Below are 20,037 nucleotides of genomic sequence, written 5' to 3'. Positions count from 1 at the left end.
TCGGGCGTTCATACAAGTGCTTAAAATCGTGTGAGGTCACCAACCTCCTCTGATGAAAAGTAACGTCACATTATGGCTGTTTAGAATTAGAAAAAGCTACATGACAGAGGGCGGAGTATGAAGATAATATTTGTCTGTACTGTTTGGGGGGGGATTGTCTGCATTTGTACAAACCCGTACTGTGTTAACTACATAACTGTGGAATAAATTGCCTTCTTTCTAGTCAGCTGAGCGCTGGGGTATCACTGGGTCTGTCCACGCTCAGCACTGCTAAGTGTAACGTCCAACAACTAACTGCTAAAAGTAGAAATGGCACTCGATGGGAGGGGATTGGTTGGAACGAAGATGCTCATGGTTGTCCTGTTGAAACCAAATTGCAGAACCTGTGTATCCTGTGCCATAATGTAGAGATCTGTACGATGGATTTACCCACTGCTGGCGAAGGAGTCATTTCATCAGCACATTTCTTTTAGCTACAGCTCCATTGTTTAGGCCTTGTGGGATATGTGTACTCATAAAAACACTGTTTCAAATCCTGTTTGCTGATTTGTTCATTTCCTTTCCTCACCACTTTATTTTGTTTTCTTACTTCTGAGATAGTCTTTAATGCATCGATCGTATGCATAAACCAAGAATGCCATAAATTGATTTATCACCTTGTTTACAAACAGATCAAATAAATTTATTCCAACCAGATACTTGTTTAATGTCATTATTTTTCTTTAAGTGTTTTTTTTATAGTTCTGGGAAACCTCCAGTCATGGACTTGACCTTGAAGAAAAATAACCCGAATCAAACATTTTAGTTTAGTCACTTCCTGTCTGGTTACATGTCTAACAAGTTAAGTTTGACTCCTATTACACCTCCAAAGCAAAATGAACAATAACATACTTTGAATTAACTGTAAAGCTTTGAGGGTTATAAGAATAAAAATAGAAATAATTAATACAATTTTTCTAGAATAATTCCTTTAAGAAAATTCTGATGAATCCCTCTAGAAGTATATGGGGTTTATTCACTCGCATGATTTTTTAAAATCTGAGGCCTTCTCGTTCTGTCTGTTTAGCTGGGGGAGTTTTATGGTGTCCGAAAGCAATCCTTGTTTATTCAAATGAAATTTATTCAGTAATGAAACATGTTGGATGATGTGACCATTACTTTAGAGCATCTTGTTTTTAGGTCCAAAAATTGGACTGAAAACAAACTAAAGCAGATCATGATATGAAGTCACGTATCTAAGTGGGATCAGACATCCCTTTATTTGATCATGTACAACAGCAGGCAGAAAATGAGCAACATTAAATAACCAAAATAAACAGGATCTTGCGGTTTAATTTGAACTATAAAAGCATGATTCGTGACATTTTTGGACTAAGGTCCTTCGTTAACTCACATGTAACAAACTGGCTGAAATGTGTTTATAAACAAAGTAAAACCTTAAGAAATTGTTTCCTTGTACTGAAGTGGTTTGTTCTAAGAACAGGAAAAACAGAAGGCAACGATTGATAACAAAAGCAGTTTAAAAATAAAACGGCATTCGCAAACTTACACGAGAATATTTAAATGCCTGTTACATCAACCGGTAATTGAGTGTTAAGTCAGCAGAAGTTTACCACGAATTTAATCCACTCTTTCATGTGATTGCCTCGTGAAAATGCACATTCAGCAAGTTTTCACACAACTTCCTTGGGTTTCACTTCCAATGGCGCTCGCAGCTAACGAGCTGTGGCACAAAACAAGTGAAGCACTTTCTAATGCATTGCTGCAGCTTTAACTGCCTAAAGCTTCAAATGGAGCTGAGGCATGGGCCTGTATCTACATCATTCACCTTAAGGACAGAAGACAACATGTTGCTTATATACAGACGGTGCTTCTACTGGACGTGTGTGGAACTCAAGCTCCTTTGGTTGGTTCAGAATCAGATCTGCTGAGGAGCCTCCTGATGCTGCCACTTTGCTCTATGAACCGTGAAACTTTAAACTCTTACCAAAAAAAAAAAAGACCAAGAACTGGGACCATGAACCAGTTTTGCACCCCCCCCCCCCCCCCCAACTGAAGTCTACAGCTGTGAGGTGGGGGAAGGTCAGGCATAGGTGACTGATGTAGCACATCTGTCAAGCTCGGGGCAAGTCTTGCTCATGGTCCTCGGAGCATGGCTGCTGCATCTGGACCACCACAGTCTCCACCGTAACCTCCTCCTCACGGTCACTGCTGTCCAGCTCATCCTCGTACTCTGAGGAATCCTGGTCTCGCTCTGAGTGCGACGCTCCCGACATGGTGCCGAAGGAGTGAGCGCTGGTGGAGGCCAGGGAGCGAAGCAGCGGCGTGCTCTCCGACACCTCGTTCTCATCGGGGCCGCTGTCCCCCTCTTCTGAGTCAGACTCGGAATCGCCCTGAGAGGGGACCACCTTCTGCTTGCACACGGGACATGTTTTCTTGGTTTTGGTCAGCCAGGGGTCCACACACTTGCTGTGGTAGGCTAGAAACAACACAGACATTTTAAGACATTTGTTGGAATTCAAATAAACAAAAAAGGCACTTTTAAATATTTTATAACAGTATCCAGATCTGATCACACCTTTTCAGCTCTATGCATTAGTTTTAACGTTAGAGCCGATGTGATTTAAAGTTCATGCCTGCAGAAGGCTCACCGTGAGAACAAGGCAGGACTCTGAGTTTATCTCCTCCTTCGTATTCATCCAGACAGATGGCACACACATCGTAGTTATCTCCTAAAACACAGTACATGTTTAGAATTGAGCTGTTAAACAAACACATTTTATTTCTCTGCTAAAATCTAACATTACAAACTGAAAACAAGAAGTTTCTGACTGGAACATATCTGATCACTTTATTAAACTTTGACAGGAAACGGTAAATGTTCCTATTCACATCACGTCAATAGCTGACTGAAACATTTTTGCTGCTGGGATTGGGTAGCTTCATGATGTGTAAGGAAATGAGGATCGCCACAGCCTTGTGAGTCTGATTTCCTTCAATTCTTTGTCCAAATATGTCTCTGAACCCACTGGCTGTCCCACCCATCCAGACCTGTCCCCCGGTCTGCAGACAGAGCAGCCTTTTAGCTGCCAGCATCGCATTTCCTGATGTAATAGGAGGTGCAAAGTCCTTCACTGCACTGAAAGCTCAGGAATTAATCTACGTACTCCCTTTCAAATTCCTCAGCGTTCTTCTGTCCCATCCTCTTCCCCCGGCATGGCTGCAGGGAGGAGGGTGTGGGTGGGAGGGAGGGAGGCTGTGGCTCGGAGTGTTTATGTAAGCTTTAAAAGAATATGTTTTCCCTGACTGGACTTTCTGTATCTGTGCCAAAGCTGCATGTGACCGTATAAGGAAGGGGAGTCGCACCGAAACCCCCACCTCCTCTGCTCTCTCCTCTCTCTTCCTTCTCTCTCTGAGCATCAGCAACTAAACAAAACACGCCAAACCCGTTCTTCCTCTTTACTGCTGCAGCTCTGGTTTCACGTGTCCCAAAGATGGATGCAGTCGTCACCCTGATAATCTTTGACCCAACTCTTTTCTAAAGCAGTCCAGCGCCCTCCCCAGTGAGGCGGGGTGTTTTGACGCGGTAAGGGAGGGCGGGAAATCCGGGAAAACTGCTTTCTGTGTTCCGTGAACACTAAATAAATGTTATAAACAAAGTAATTCCTTCAAAGGAGAATCACTGAGTGCAGAACTCTGCTGCAAAGCATAATTCACACTGGTCCCCACTTAGCCTGATCACACAAGCTGCTGTGGAGGTTCCTCCCATCTCCGGTGTCTCACGTTCGTTTATTTGCTGTGACTTCAGTTCAAACACAAAAAGCAGAAGCTACCGAGTCCAATTTTAATTAGTTATCTTTTATTTTTTGTATTTTGATCACGCAACAACACCAGAATCCTATCTGGCGACGGTAATCTCTTGCCTTCACATTCATAGCTGTGAGAAATCAGTGCGGCTCCCCCCTCGTTTTCATTTTTCATCCTGGATGCCAGAATCCTTTTGGCTCTCAAGAGGAACAACGCTGGCCCACTGAACTTCGGATGAGCGATGAATGTGTTTAGCAGAGTTGGAGCGAGCGAATGAAAGTGTGTGTGACCGAAAAACTGCGTCTAAGGAGGAGGGGAAAAAAAAGAAAAATCACCTACAGTCTGACACAGCCTGAGCCAACCAGACAAGGCCGACTGGCAGCGAGGCCAGAGAGAGAGTCCCTCTGTGCAGACATCGACATGCTACACGCGCGCGCGCACACACACACACAGCAGCTGCTCTGTCTTCCGTGGGTCTGCTGAAGGGGGGGTAGGAATGTCCCCGAGGTCAGAGGTCAAAGACGAGGCTAGGTCCTGTGAGTGTGTCCAAGAGCCTGAAACCATGTACTCCACCAGGTTTGCCGTTGATGCGGGGGATGATGTAACGCTCTGTAATGAACGCTGAGCACAAGTCAAGTCAACGGGAGAGCAGCGGCGCTCCTACATTATTATATAACCCTGCACACACTGACACAGATCTCCTGTCAGAATCACACAGGTAGCGTGGTTTTTATTAGTGTTGTGCATTGATCGTACAGACACGCGCCCTTTTACGTTACATATGAAGTTTGGTGTTTCACATCACTCCAACCAGAGATCATCACAAAAGCTTGGTTAGAGAGAGTAAAACGAACATTCAGATGTTCAGCTGAATAAATGTGTTCAACAACTGCAGCAGAATTGTGTGAAAATAATATTAAATAACCTGAGAAGGTGGCAAGAAATGCTCATCAACAGGAAGGCATCATGCCAGAACAAAAGCACTGGCAAGAAAACGTGATTTTTCATTTCAGAACTCACAAACACCTCTGCAGCAACTTTGCAGGAGGGAACAAATCACAGCTCTAAAATCAACATGGACACATTATCTCAGTGCTTCTGGTCACTGCTGCTGCCTTTGTTTAGAGCCCCTGGAGTCCAAACTCAGCGTTAACTGCAGAAACTAAAGCCAGGGGCACAGTTAGAAATCCTTCAAACCCTCCGCAGCACGCACACACACACACATACACACACAGACAGACACAGCTGTTTTATCCCTAATAGAGCTCATAATCAGAACTGAGTTTAAGTACAAAACTGGTGCATGTTTCCTTTAAATGGCTAGAGGAACACAGATCTGTTTAATTCATGTTATTAGTCACATCTTCACTCTCTCTCACACAGAGGAAGGACTCCATAACAGCACAACTTCTAAACAGCAAACGTAGAGTCTGATTCAAATCAGGACAATTGGTTCCTTGCCAGCTCTGCATCGCTCACAGGGCTTTAAAAGGTGATCACATAGAGAGTTGGCGTCCCCTTCCTGTGTGGCTCTGACTCAGCCATGTGGAGGGCTAAAGTTGACTGCAGAAGCCTCGTGGAACCCCTGAGTCAGAAACTTCAAACACGGTGGATTGCTTTTAGCTAGCGTGCTGCTAACCAAAAAACCGCCAGCCAGGGAGGAGTAGCTTGGCTCACTATTTGCTCAGTTTGCAGCTTTGAGCGGTGGGTACTTATGATGCACCACCCATTCTCCCCAAAGCTTCCTAGTGTTTCCCTGAACAGCTGACTACAGTTAGAAGCTGCAAAATCCAGCTGCTGCAGGACACACAGCTGGCACGAAACCCCTCTAAAAGGAAGGATTTATAATCGGTATGGAGACATGCAGTTTATTCACTAGAGTATTTAAAGAGGAGGTTGGAACAATTCCTTCAAACAAAAAGCTGCAGAAGCTGCTCTCCTGACAAACAGACAACACACCACATTCCAGATCACCAGTCATGTGTCCAGCCTGTAATCCGCCGTGGTGTGGCTCGGTGGAAAAATCAAGTCCGTATTAATCCGATTAGCACCAAGGTGCAGTGCTCCTCAGAGGAATGATGTGTCATAATACATGGATTACGTTTCTGTTCCGACTTGGATCATGTGAGAGGAAGACGTTTGTGAGCAGGTGAAAGCGGCAGACACGGCTAACCGATCCCAGACCATCTTATCGCTGTTGTGCCCTCTACTAAAGTCAGACTCTGGCTCCACTGAAGCGCAGTTCTGATGTTAAAGTTACAACAACAGTTACGCCTCCACATTTCACCCGTATGGTTTTAAACTGTGACACCCACGGCCACTTCCCCACCTTTCTTGTACTTGTGGATGGGAAGTTTCTTCAACTGATCTTTGCGCAGGCGGCTCCTCCGAGCTCTGCGGCGGTCCTGGACAAACTTGGTGATCTGGTTTTAAAAGAAAAAGAAAACGGATCTCAAAAACCAAGGAAAAGGGAATGTTTTTAATCCAGCCTGGACGTTAATTTTTTAATTTTTTTTTTTTTTTTTACAAGAAGTAAAAATTTTAAAATTGTGTTTACATTTTCTTATTTAGGGAAAGACTGGGTTAGAAAATATAAAATACCCTGAATATGCCTACCATAAAGACAACAATGAGGATGAGGCAGATTCCCACGATGATGAGGAAGGGGATTAGGTAGTACTCCAGAGGCAGGCTGAAGTCTGGGACGAGGACCACGTGTCCCCTGGTCACACAGCGAGAGCATTTTCAGATGGAGGATGCATTTCACACAGACGTTATAAAGTGATAACGAGCCACGCATCAAGGCAGCACTTAAAGGATTTTTCACCTTCCTGTTGTTTAACATGGTGACAGTCACATAATGACATGTATTAAACCTCCCTCTGCATCCTCAGTGCTAAGAATGGTAACCCTCAGGTGTGAGGACACATAACAAACACCTTGTTTTAAATTCAGACTTCTGCGCCCACATGGAGGCTTTCCTTTTAAAAAGATTACATTCGCACAACAGCGGCTTAAGCTAGCTCCCGTCCTCGGCAGATTTCAGAGCGATGCTCTCAAAGCTAACCAAGACGTGCCCGAGTACGAGGCTTTACAAAACATTCAGAGATTAGCAGAAAATGGTTTCTACCTGAACTGAAGGTCAAAGAAAATCTAACAAATGGGGTTTAGACTCACCCCTTGTCATACATGTAGTCATCTTTCAGAGTATTGGCAGTCTCCTCACCCACAAACACAGAGGGAATAACGATCTGCTTCACCACATCCACTAGAAAGAGCAGGAACACGACAAGCATACAATAATTACATCATTTACTGTTAAAGAAATTCCCCTAAAACACATTTTGTTAAGCATTTCTAATGAAACTGAATAATGTTTTATTCAGAGTAAAATGTAGCATTTTGAAGATAAAATCTCAAAGTGATCTAAAGAGCTAAGATTGAAAATAAACATTTTAGCAAAACGAACTGAGTGAAATGGTGTCACACTTGTTAAGAAGGTTTACGATTATAGTTCTCAAACGGATGTCTTTAAAATCTCGTCTCGTCTTCTTCTGTCTACCCGGGTCCGGGTCGTGAGGGCAGCATCCCAACTAGGAAACTCCAGACCGTCCTCTCTCCGGCCACCTCCACCAGCTCCTCCGGTAGGACCCCAATGCGTTTCTGGGCCAGTTCGGAGATGTACTTTTTCCAACATGTCCTGGGTCGACCAGGGGGCCTCCTGCCGGCAGGACATGCCTGAAACAACTCCCTGGGGAGGCGTCCAGGAGGCATCTTAATAAGATGCCCAAACCACCTCAACTAATTCCTCTCGATATGGAGGAGCAGCAACTCTACTCCAAGCCTCTCCCGAATGTCTGAGCTCCTCACCCTATCCCTAAAGCCTGATTTATGCTTCTCCGTCTGCGTCAGTGCGGAGACACGCAACGCCATTATCCGTCCTTGCGTAGGGCTCCGGCAGGCACGCAAGTACGTACGGAGTCGAGCCCACTTTTTTAAACATCCGTCGAACGAGACGGATTACGCAAGCTTGTGATTGGTCAGGATGCCGCTGTTGTTTACAGTGCCGCCATTGCAAAGAGAGCCGAGGATAACTAGCGGCAGACACGGAGAAGCTTGAAGAATACCTCGCGAAAAAACTCTAAAAATATGAACGTTTCATCCTCCCGTGACTGGAGGAGTGAAAAGATGTGCAGCAAGCGTTTTATTTGTGGACGGAAATGATAGGAAACGTGGGTTTAGAGGTGGGGAGCGCATGAAGAGGTGGGAGAATGAGAGACAAATATGTCCGTGTTAAAAGTCTCTTATATACACAAAAAACACAATATAAACACACGATCTTGGACCGATACATGACAGGATACCACAGAACAGCTCTACGCCCTCTGTTGTCCTGCCGGGCAATTGCTTTGCAACACTCTCCAGGAGACGGAGAAGTATGAGAGCAAAATGCTTCCATCAATCCGTGCGTGTCTGTCCCTTGCGGAGCTGACGGAGAAGCATAAACCAGGCTTAAGGCTGAGCCCAGCCACCCAGCGGAGAAAACTAATTTTGGCCGCTTGTATCCGTGATCTTGTTCTTTCGGTCATTACCCAAAGCTCATGACCATAGGTGAGGACTGGGCGGTAGATCAACTGATAAATCGAGAGCCTTGCTTTCGGGCTCAGCTCCTTCACCAGACGCTGCTCCAATCCGCCTGTCGATCTCTCGCTCCCTCCTTCCCTCACTCGTGAACGACACCCCGAGATACTTGAACTCCTCCACTTGAGGCAGGACCTCTCTCCCGACCCGGAGTTGGCAAGCCGCCCCTTTCCGGTCGAGAACCATGGTCTCAGACTTGGAGGTGCTGATCCTCATCCCAGCCACTTCATACTCGGCTGCGAACCTCCCCAGCAAGAGCTGTAGGTCAGAGCCTGATGAAGCTAGGAGGACCACATCATCCACATAAAGAGGAGATGAGATTCTCCTGCCACCATCTTTAAAATCAGTTGGTTAAAACCAATTAACTGGTTTAAATGGACAATCAGCACCTGCTGTGAGTGGGGACACTGGCTGAGGAGGAGTACACCCAATCAGGACTAAAGTAAACCTGAATCCTGGGTCCATCCAGGCTGCTGCTGCAGGGCTGAAGAATAGTTTACCCTTACATAACATGCTGTGACTTCAAATGCATTTCCACTGAAGAAATCCAAAGAGATGCAATGATAAATGTTTCTAATTAGCTGGTTATGTGGTGTGAAGGGACGGGGACTTACGGTCATTGGAAGCCATGCTGATCAGGTCCTCCGAGTCCACATTATAAACAACAGCTGCCTTGTAGCCAGCTTTTTGAGCATTGAGGACCTGAGGAAAGATCAAATATTAGTAGACTCAAATCAGATGTGACCTATGAACAAGAAAGTTGGACGTCGGCTAGAAAGAAATGGTTATTTCTTTATGTAGCACCTTTCACAGATGGGAATCACAAAGTGCTTCACAACAACAAAAATAAAAAACAGGAAAAGGGGAAATCTAAAATAATTTAAAAGTGAGATCAAAGAGACAAGTCTTTAAAAGCTTTCTAAAACACAAAGAGTGTCTAGTAATCGTGTTTCCATTATAATCCCGCTCAGTCTGTGTGTATTTTGTATGTACTCAGGTGTTTAAACTGTTGCATAAACCTACCACAATGTCTACACTTTCACTGTTCCCAGATATGACCTCAAATAGGCGCCTTGGGCTTCCCGACAGGGCCGCGGAAGACGCTTTATAAATAAAGCTTTGATTGATTGATTGAAATAAATGGATAAGCTGGCACCAAGTTTGAAAACCACTGTGTGATCTAAAAATGAGGCGATTTCAATATAACCAAGGTGTGGTTCACTGAAGAACCATTTATTATTAGTTTTTCTAATTATCATTGGTTATTTTGAGTTTTTCATGCAGGCTGAACATGAAAAGTCTCCTACACCTATCTCCTGCATTAGCATCCAATTGAAAATAGATGGTGAATCGCTAGGATTTGAAAAGCCTGACAGTGAGACAACACATTGTCGCTAACATTCATGAACTTGCCCATCTTGACTTGCGATGGAATTGCCAGGAATCAGCAGAGAACATCTCGGCCTAGTAGTAGCTAACCGTTAGCATTAGCAACTCCACCACATGGCAAAACTCCTTCAGGCTTGTGTTATTTGTGGAGCTAAAACATCAATGTTGCAGAGCAAACAGAGATAGCAGTAGAGTCGCATTGTTTTCAGCCAATCAGAGGTGAGATGTCCAAATATCAGGAAGTAAGACTCCAAATCCTGCCATATGAAGCTCTCCTCTGATCTGGCAGTCTTCTAGATCCTGAAACAGGTGCACCAGGGCTTTTTGTACCCAGAGTAACTTACAAGGCCTTCATTTGTACTAGAGACAACTACAAATGTGTCAATTAAACAAGTGAATCACACCTTTAAGTAAATCTTTACAGTTTTACAAATGGCCTGTATTTGGCGCCCGTACACAGGCTCCACCGGTCGAATTTGCAACCTTCAGATTACGGGGCGAGCACTTAACTCCTGTGCCACCGTCGCCCCTAGATGTTGAGACCTGATAATCAGTAGACAATCAACTGAAATTCATAGCCTACTGAATAAAAAAACAAACATTAAAGCCACTGACATATATAAATATCTTAAACATATGGAAGACGTTTGAAAGGTGAAACTACAAGTTTTTGTTTGACTGCTGCTATGCAGGATATTTGGAAGCAAATACTGCACATCAACAGGGAATGTGAATAAAGAGGAATCAACATGCACAAAGAAAGAATAATTCCCATGTCCCTAATGTCCCGTTGACTAAAAGGCAAGTGGGACGTCAACACTCATTCTGAAACCAGGGACCAGGGGAGATTTTTCCTCTAAATGAAAAGAGATGATTACGTTTTAGGAATTTATTTGCTGGTTTCACAGTGTTTTCACAGAACATGCCATTTCAAATACTGGGTGAGTATTTAAGGACTTGTTGAAAGCATTTAAAACGAGCTAAATGGACTTTCCTGCAAAGCCAAACACGTGCTGCATCACACCTGTGAGGCCGTTGTTGATGCTGTGACAATAAGTTAGCGGTTTCCTGTTAGCCATTGTTGTGGCGAATCAGTCAGCAGATGTGATGAAGGAAAAAGGATGTGACACTATCACCCAAGAATGAATCATTGTATGTTTTTACACAAAGACATAAATGCTGGACTGTACATCTTTGTGAAACAGGAGAAGAAAAAAACGGATTAACAGAAGTGGTTATTTCAAAACTGGGAATGTGGTTCTAGTAATCTAAGTTTATTTAGCTGAGATTAAAACCAAACATGTCTACAGCTATACTGAAGCTTGTTTAAACAGGCTTTTTATGCTATTTTAGTAACAAATGCATCATTTAAAAATATATCACAAATGGAGAAGTGTCTTCCTCTTTAACAACTGAAAAGAGTTGTTCAGATCCCTCAGGAATGACCCCATAGGCATGCCACTTAGCGCTTGTTTTGGGGAAATTTCTCTGATTCTTTTGTGACATAAGTGGTTGGTTCAGCTCTTCTGGTTTCCCTGAAACAATCCTGTGTTTGTTAGGCAGTTTGCTTCAGGCAATACTCTCTGAACCCAAAAAACCCTTGGAGAAAAAAAGTTTTGGTGCCTGCCAAAGACAAACGCCCTCCCAGGACGATGCTGCCATCGCCATTCTACTACCAGGGCCAAGCCTGGGTTCTGGTTTCCTCCACATGCAGGATTGGAGTTGGGACCAAACAAGTTAAACTTCAAGTCATCATACTAACGCTAACCTTAACCCTAATATTCAGCCATGAATGATGCAAGAGGTGATCTGATTTTAGATTCTGGCACCTGAAACGACGAAATAGAGTGATGTTAATCATGACTCAGAGCATGTGCCAGCTTCCTGGGGTAAATTAACACCCAGAACCCGGGCGTGAAAGCGAGAAGGATATGAGCCTGTGTCGACTCTATCAACCAAGAACAAAGGGAGAAATCTGCATTGTTTGAGGCACACAATAAAACACAAGTGATGTGAAATAAAAGAAGTTGCTAAAAGTAACCTGGGAAATCAGTGTGTGTGTGTGTGTGTGTGTGTGTGTGTGTGTGTGTGTGTGTGTGTGTGTGTGTGCACGCGCGCCTAGCAGACTCTTTGTCCTCAACAGCGATGTGAGAAAATCTATTTAGACCTGTGAGTGTGAATATTGTGCATGCACGTCATTTTTTAAGGAACAGTGCCGTCTTTTGTCTGCTCCCTGTCGCTGTGATTTTATGCACAAGCATACGTGAAGCAGTGTGTGCATGAGCTGCAGCATTGTTATCCCATGTGTTTGCCTGTGAGTATGCTTTGTGAGGAGACATCAACGGCCACTGTGTGCATGTCTGGACGAGTGACGCACAACACACTTTGTCTGGGTGTGCGTCTGTGCGTGTCCTGAAGAAAACACTTCATTGACTATTTTTCTAACGGAGCTATGAATTTAAAGCTGCTGTAGCACATCTACAGAACAAGCTAGGTTCTAAACACAAGCACGGTCACGGAACACTCACCCCTCCCCTCGAGTATCTTCCCTGAGACGCGCTTCCGCCGCAACCAGAAACCTGCGATGCTGAAGGAAACAAGATGGCCCTAAAGACCGGTCGCTGGTTTCTGCGTCCAAATGTCTTTTGTTGTCCATGATTTCAAACGGTGTTTTTCTTTGTGGGACTCTGGTTGTTTGTTCTAAAGCTGATGTGGTAGCAGCCAGCTGTTTCTCCTTCTCAGACATTATTGTGCCACGAATCTCTCAGACTGACAACCAGAGGGTCCAATAGTTGCTTTGGGTCCAAAATGTGTTATAAGTCACGCTCATCTTCTTCTGGACCATGGGTCCCCGGAAGAACGGTAAAAGGAATGCAAGTCAACGGGGCTAAAACGTTTTTTTCTAATTCCACTTGTTATGTGCCATGGATTTCACATGATGTCCGTGAATTTTAAATGTGCCTTTTGATACCAAGAACTCTCTTATTCGTGAACGGGGGAAACGTTATTTTAGGTTTGTATGACAATAAGTCCAGGACTACAAATATGCTTCACAAAAGTGACGTCATCAAACCATACATGGAGAAAAACAAGAGGAAAATGGCTGTAAGTTTAGCGAACTTAAATCCTTCCTTCAGGAGGAAAAACCCCACCATAAATGTGGCCATGTGGTAAGTAGCAGCTACGCTAGAGGAGAAGAGATTCTGTGGTGACGTCGTATATGCGACGTGCCGATATCTAATGTGTAGTCATGCTAATTACGAACTTTTACAAGTCGATAAATCTCAAAGTACGTGACGGGCATAGTCGAAACACCCATCATTGGTTTTCATTGAAATTACAGTACAACATAGGTGTGATCCAGGGTCTAAAGCAAAGCAGATTAGAAAAAAGCTCTTTTAGCCCCGTTGACTTGCATTCATTTTTTCGTTCTTCTGGGGACCCGTGAGCTGACCGCAAAGGGAGGAGACTTAGGCTCACTGTTGGCGGAGGTTTTTAGACAAATGTGAAAGAACCAATTCATTAATTCTTTTGTTTTTTATCCTCACAATATATTCATAGCTATGTTAGAATGTTGCATGAAAAACATTTTTAAGCTAATTGTTTTCCAAATAGCAGCTTTAACAACTCTGTGTGGGAAAAAAATTGCGCTGTATGACTTCCTTGCAGAGCAAAGCTCACTAGTTGTGTTCTCACGCTGTACGACTCGATGCTCAGACGTGGCCTGTCTGCAGGTTTACGGAAGCCAGAAGAATCGTAGTAGTTCCTCTCATGTCAGTCTCATTCACAAAACCTCAAAACACCAATTACAAATGATGAAATTCTTAATTGAGATCGTCAGATGAAAAAAAGAAATCTTGTTTACTGGCTCTGTGCTATTTGTAAGAGCTTTGGACTCCGCATTTAAGAATAACTAGTCATTTTTATGGATTTGTAAGGCCTTAATTATGAAAAATCTAATTTAAGCATTTTTTAAGGGTGCTTTTCTTACCTTGCTTTCTGATTGGCTACATGTCACATTCAACAGGCTGCAGAACATTTGTCCTTGTGGGTAAACTACAAACTCTATGACATTGGGCCAAGACAATCAAGATGTTGAATATTTGTTATTTATGTTTGGAGTTGGCATGATGGCTTTCCAAGCAGACCTGAGCAAACAACACACCACACCTGGCAGGAGTTAGTGATGTGTTGAAAACATCAGTTTTTGAAAAATCAACTCTGAATTGATTTTTATTAAAAAATCCCCAAACCTAATTGAATCAATTCGTAAGTCCAAAAAGTTATTTAATTGTTTAACACAGTTGGGCCTTTTTACACCTTTTTACAGTCTAAAAGGGTTAATTCAGTCTCCCCCGGTGAACTGGGACTCACCCTGTGTTGATTGAATTACAGGCATATTATTAAGGGAACTGACCCATTTCAGAATGGAAATGGACAGATTGGACTAGATCATGATAATCAATTCTAACTCTAGAGAACTGGAATCAAATTGATTCTTGAAATCTGAATCGATACCCAGATCTAGCAGGAATATCTGATAAAATTGTTTTAGAGCCATAACGGTAATCAGGGGCATCCTTCAGCCTCTTGGAAAGGGCGACTCAGGACAAACACCTTATTATCTTGCTGTGTGAACCAGGCCTTGTTTTCTCAAAGATTCCTGTCATGTGCTCAGATTAATTCTTATGACAGATGACAAATGATCAAGAACAGTAACGTGAGAGCAAACTGGCAGATTTGGATCCTACATGATGACTTTGAGCTTAAAAATGAGGAAGACCTGGGCAGAAGGAGGTTCACCCCAGGCTTCGTTGAGGCTTGTATGGCTTTAAGACACAGAGAGTCACGTAAGAATAATACTGCTCTCCTGCCTGGCTGGCTGAGGATGTGTTGCATTGTGGGTAGAGCAGATGCCATGGTCCAGCAATGCAAATAAAACACTAGAAAGAAGATTTAAACAGTAAATCTAGTCGGGCTTCTGATATTTTCACATTTTTTGACGTTTATGTGATTAAAACATAACTGAATATAATTAGAAACTTTGCCTGATTGCCACAGATTATCCTTTATACTACCTGGTAAAGACACAAGTCACGTGTGGAAAAAGCCTGGTACAACAGGTCTCTGAAGGAGTTTACGGGTAAAATAGGAATCCGTTCTTGTTCGGAAGCCATCTGGATGCCAGTATGTGGTGTCTGGGATCTGCGGAGGAATTTAACCTCTACCGCCGGCTCAACCTTGTGTTTGAATGGGCACAGATAAGAACATTTTATGCATTCCTGAGCCGAACCAGAAGGAAGGAGGCGGAAAATGAGACATGACCGTAACTGGGAACAAAGAGAAAAAAAATCACTAACGCAAAAGCCGATGCCACCAAAAATGAATACAAATACATCACTGGTAAACATTTTGGGAACAGCGTTGCTCAACCACAACCTACAGAACATGATGCTTTTAATATAACAGATTTATAATCATCTCTGAACGATTGATCCAATTTTTGAAGGAAAAGTCATTTTAGACACATTAAATGAACTTTTTTGCTTAGTTTGTGTAATTTTTGTAATATCTATTAATTTATTATTTCTATGTCAGCGCCAGACAGTAAATACAAATTTAAATAAGCAATCAGGCTGTCAACACCTGCTTTTAAGAACCTGTTTTTCAGAACAGAGGTAGCTGCTGCCTGGAGGCCAAAAGCAGTTGACTCTGCTTTTTCAGCATGGTGTAAATCTGTGGGCTCGTGTGGTAATCTCACGAAAAGTGCTGCTCAGGAACAGATGCACGTTTCCAGCCAGCCGTACAATGTAAACAAGGTATTTCAGCGTTGCTTCTACCACAAGTCGCTGCCCTTTCCATCCTCGTGTATGTATCTGGGTCTGCGTACAACAGCTGCACACGTCTAGGACCGGAGCTGAATATCTAACCGTAACAGAGCAGCACGTCTCGGTTCTGATCAGCAGTTGTGTGTTTTATCTCTAAGATGACGACTTGTAAGGACATTAAATGTTAATAAATGTGAGTTTGGATTGTTTTGGCTCTATTTATGACACAAGATCAATGTGATGCGTATGTGTGTGTGTGTGTGGGAGGGGGCTGCTGATAGCATCACTACTGCTGAATCACAGCTGTGCATGTGTGTGTGTGTTTACAGCATCCTCACATCTTCTGCCAAGGCCCCTAATGCAGCCCTGCAGCTGAAACACACTTCTTGTTCTCTTTTGCTCTTCTTGTTTAATAAACTTTTTTCTTGTCATGTTTTTTTAGCCTGTGGAAGTTCTCAGTTTATGTAAAGCTGGTTTGACTTGTGTAAAGTATTGTATTGTGTAGGTATTTTTCACATTCTCATCAGATGGCAGAATCAGTTGTTCTTTAGGTGACGTTTGAGTTCCTCCTCCTGATCAGGTTATGCCCTTTTTTCTCTTTGATCACGTTTTCACCTCTCCTCCCCTCTCACCTTGGTTCTCTTCATGCCACCCTTTTGTTAATCACACTCCCAAACTCCAAAATGTTCCCTTTATTTTTCTTTAACCATCAAATCCTTCCTTTTTCTCTCATCAACATTTACATCTCTCTAACTACCAGCTTCTTCAGAAACACCCACACCCCATCAAATCCTTTCCTTTCCCGCCCTCCTTGGTGTTTCAGAGGAATGCTGCACTGAGCACAGTTGGGTCTTACTTTCAAGGTCCAGAGACGAATGATTAGATAAGAGAGGTCAATAAAGCTGCAGGGAGGGGCCACATATCCTCGTAACAAAGTGCTGCTGCTATTCTTGCAATACAAGTGAGCGTGTCAAAGGAACTTTTCAAACAAGTAGAAGTAATTAGCACACACTTGAGCTATGATACAAAGTATTTTCAGATTGATCTATGTAAATAAATCTGAATCCAGCTTTCTATTTGTGTATTTCCATATAACAGAACACAGTATCTGTGATTGCAGGGTGTTGATGTGCAATTAATGTCCCTCAGAGGTCAAAGAGAGCAGGCTGAGCCCTTTATTGTCACAACAAACCGAACAAGACATAGTACACATGCAAAAACACAAGAGATATAGTTAGTGTGCTGCTGCTTTTTCCTTAAACGCACACATTTGAGTTAGTCATACATCCAGTCGGCTGTAGTCATACCCTGTCACAAGACTGAGCTAGCGCGCGCAGGAAACCAGATGGTTGTCTGAGCACAGACAGAAGCCTGTGTGTGCGTGTGTGTGTGTCTTGAGGGCCATAGGTCATTGCAGCACAAACAGACTGCACTATGAAAATCATTTACTGAGAGGAAGAGGTAGGCGAGGTTAGAGGGGAAATTACCACTCAGCCAAAATCCTGACCAAGTCCGTCTGCGGCTTCTGAAAGAAAAATCTCTGACTTTTCGAACCGGACAGCCGGGACCGTTTCCCACCTGTTACAGGGAAAATATGGCTTTGCTTAAGTACCACTCCCTGCTAATCTGCAGACAAGCATCATTCGCTGATAATAAACTAAAGAAGCAGGAGCCTCAGAGCACCACACCTTCCAGTAATATAAGAGACTCTGACCTTTATCTCGCTAATAGTTTTGCATCCTTACACTGGTTGCATCAACGAACAACTTGTTGTTCCTAGTTGTGAATTTGATTCAATTCTACTTAGATCTGATCACTTCCAGTTAGGGTCTAATGATAACTTGTCATAAAACTACAGAAAAAACCTTTACGAGAACGGATAAAAGCATCAACATGTCAGGGAAACAGGTCAGACTAGCTGAATGCTTTATTTACTGTAGGCGTTGCACACAGCTAGCTTACTTACCAAAATGAAGAAAAGCACCTGTTAGCAGCTTAAACAAAAACAGAATCCACTATTCATGAAGCTAAAATATTGCATTTCAGACTCCCATCTTGACTCAATATTTCCTTTGTTTACATACTTTTATTTAGTCATTTTCATCTGTCATCCTATTTAATTTAACCAAGAGAAAATAAACAGGAGTCAGAAGTAACGATTCAATTTTACTCCCAATATCTACAGGGTTGGACATATAGTACGTTAGTTCAGTTACTAAGGCTGGGTTTTTTCCCCCACAGATGACCCATAACTGATCTTTATTTTTGTCTGAACAGAACAGATCCGATTTTTTCAAATCCATCCAGGTCACTTTCACATGTGGTACTGAATCAGATACATATCTGATGTTTTTTAAAACAACTTCAGTCTGAATGGACATGTTGCATTAAATCCACCTCCTATGTCATGTGTCAGCGGAGGTGAGCGTTGTGTGCTGATGTTCATGAGGGACTAAGGCAAAAACAGGAGGTTAAATGGGCACTCAGCAAATCTATAAAAAAGGATGAGAAGCAAAAATTTTAGAGGGGGGGGGGGGGTCCTGAATTTCCTGTCAACTCTCCAAACATGGCAGGCAGGTCACCACAGGGGCGCCCCCAAACGTCAAAGAATCCCACCAAACAGGAAGTGCAAAGCCTCACTCTCTTGAGATTCTCAACAAACAGCAGAGGAATGCTACCCCCCCCCCCCCCACACACACACACACACACACACAAAGAGTGAGTATGCTTAATAACATCTCTTAAATTGATCCCCTTCATCCCCTCGACATGCAACCCCCTTTGTGCCATCTCTCATCACAACTCTACACTTGTGAACACACACTCACACTCCATGGGGGGACGTGAAATAACACTTCAAGCAAGGTTAAGTGGGTGAGTGTGTGTTTTATTGGCCATTATGGCTGCAGATCCATTAAAACTGCGTCGGTTCTCACTGGATGCTAACAGCTAGATGCAACAGCTGCAGGAGGCTGCAAAAGGATATGAGAGGGAAAGAGAGAGAGAGAGAAAGAGTGAGCGAGAGTGAATCGGCACCATGTGGGCATGTTGGGGGCGACACCCCAGCACACCAAGTGCTTCTTCTCACTCAAAGGATGGAATCTATTAATCCTTTGTTTCCCTGCAGCTTCTGGAGGGAACAGAACCCAGCTGAAAGGCGAGGGAGGGAAGACGGAAGGGGAGTTTTTGTGCAGAGTGTGTGTGTGTGTGTGTGTGTGTGTGTGTGTGTGTGTGTGTGTGTGTGTGTGTGTGTGTGTGTGTGTGTGTGTGTGTGTGTGTGTGTGTGTGTGTGTGTGTGTGTGTGTGTGTGTGATTGAAAGGTCGACAGCCACATGGCAGCGACAACGTGTGCTCAGAAGATGGCCAAGAAGATTTAAGAAGAGACAGACAGGATAAGAAGAAAAGGAGCGAAGAGCGATGTAGAGACAAAGCCTGCAGGCAGGGGAAAAAGAAAGATTGTGTGTGTTTGTTTGTTTTTAGCAAAAAGAAGGATCACACTACATGTGTGTGTGGTGATGTCTGTAGATATGACCAATCTCTAGGGCATAGGCTGAACCAGACCTCCCAAACAGACGAAGACTGGGAGAGAAAATTGGAGAAGAAGAAAAAGAAAAAGAAGAAAAATTACAATCCATCCATTCAAAAACAACTGCAGATCTTAACCAGAACAACACAGCATCCACTTCTTCCAGAGGAGAGCAATTTGTCCCACTTTTATCAATAACTTTATATTTTTTCATATTACGGAAAATTGTACTAAACAGAAAATTTCCGTTCAAGAGTGATAATAGGTAAATGTGTCGTACTGATGTATAATAATAAGGTCAGAATGTGGCCAAAAAGTATAAAGATTCAATCATGAAGTTATTACTTTAACTGTTTTAGAGAGACGTGAATTATCAGACAAGTCTAAAATAAAAGCAAAGGCCTGAATGTGTTCTGGGTAAATCATAAAAACACAAAAACACCACTCATTTGGTATTTTTACTTTGTATGCACACACTCACACACATACACACACACACACACACACACCTGCTCAGCATTACCATAAATCCTGCTTCTGAGACCAGATGGAGTTAGCAAAATAAAAATACAACTAGAAGAAAAAGAGGAGTTTATCGTAAATGTTAAAGCTCACACCGGTCAGAAAGTGTGTCTGACACACGGCTATGTGGAGTCTAGTAACAGTTCAGCAGACATCCCAGCTTTGTGTGTGTGTGTGTGTGTGTGTGTGTGTGTGTGTGTGTGTGTGTGTGTGTGTGTGTGTGTGTGTGTGTGTGTGTGTGTGCGTGTGCGTGTGCGTGTGCGTGTGTGTGATGCAGTAAGGCCTTATAAGGACGTAGCTGTTTCAGAGTTACATCAACAAGCT

At 43.2% G+C, this 20,037-nt stretch overlaps 1 protein-coding gene across 2 annotated transcripts in view; it reads right to left on the bottom strand.

The window, feature by feature from the left end:
• Positions 1-1,962: 1,962 nt before the first annotated feature.
• rnf13 (ring finger protein 13) overlaps positions 1,963-20,037 on the bottom strand; it is a 34,128-nt gene continuing 16,053 nt past the window's right edge. For both annotated transcript variants that reach the window (XM_015970690.3, XM_054752274.2), the window contains exons 5-10: positions 9,063-9,150; positions 6,985-7,075; positions 6,424-6,529; positions 6,137-6,230; positions 2,652-2,732; positions 1,963-2,479 (exon numbers count right to left, since the gene is read on the bottom strand). In XM_015970690.3, the coding sequence (XP_015826176.1) occupies positions 2,115-2,479; positions 2,652-2,732; positions 6,137-6,230; positions 6,424-6,529; positions 6,985-7,075; positions 9,063-9,150 (825 nt within the window). In that variant the 3' untranslated portion in view covers positions 1,963-2,114. The remainder of the gene's footprint in view (positions 2,480-2,651; positions 2,733-6,136; positions 6,231-6,423; positions 6,530-6,984; positions 7,076-9,062; positions 9,151-20,037) is intronic.

Source organism: Nothobranchius furzeri, chromosome 8 (assembly GCF_043380555.1).
Source record: "Nothobranchius furzeri strain GRZ-AD chromosome 8, NfurGRZ-RIMD1, whole genome shotgun sequence".
Lineage (NCBI taxonomy): Eukaryota > Metazoa > Chordata > Actinopteri > Cyprinodontiformes > Nothobranchiidae > Nothobranchius > Nothobranchius furzeri.
Note: the sequence above shows the minus strand (reverse complement) of the source record. Positions and strands in the feature narration are given on the sequence as shown.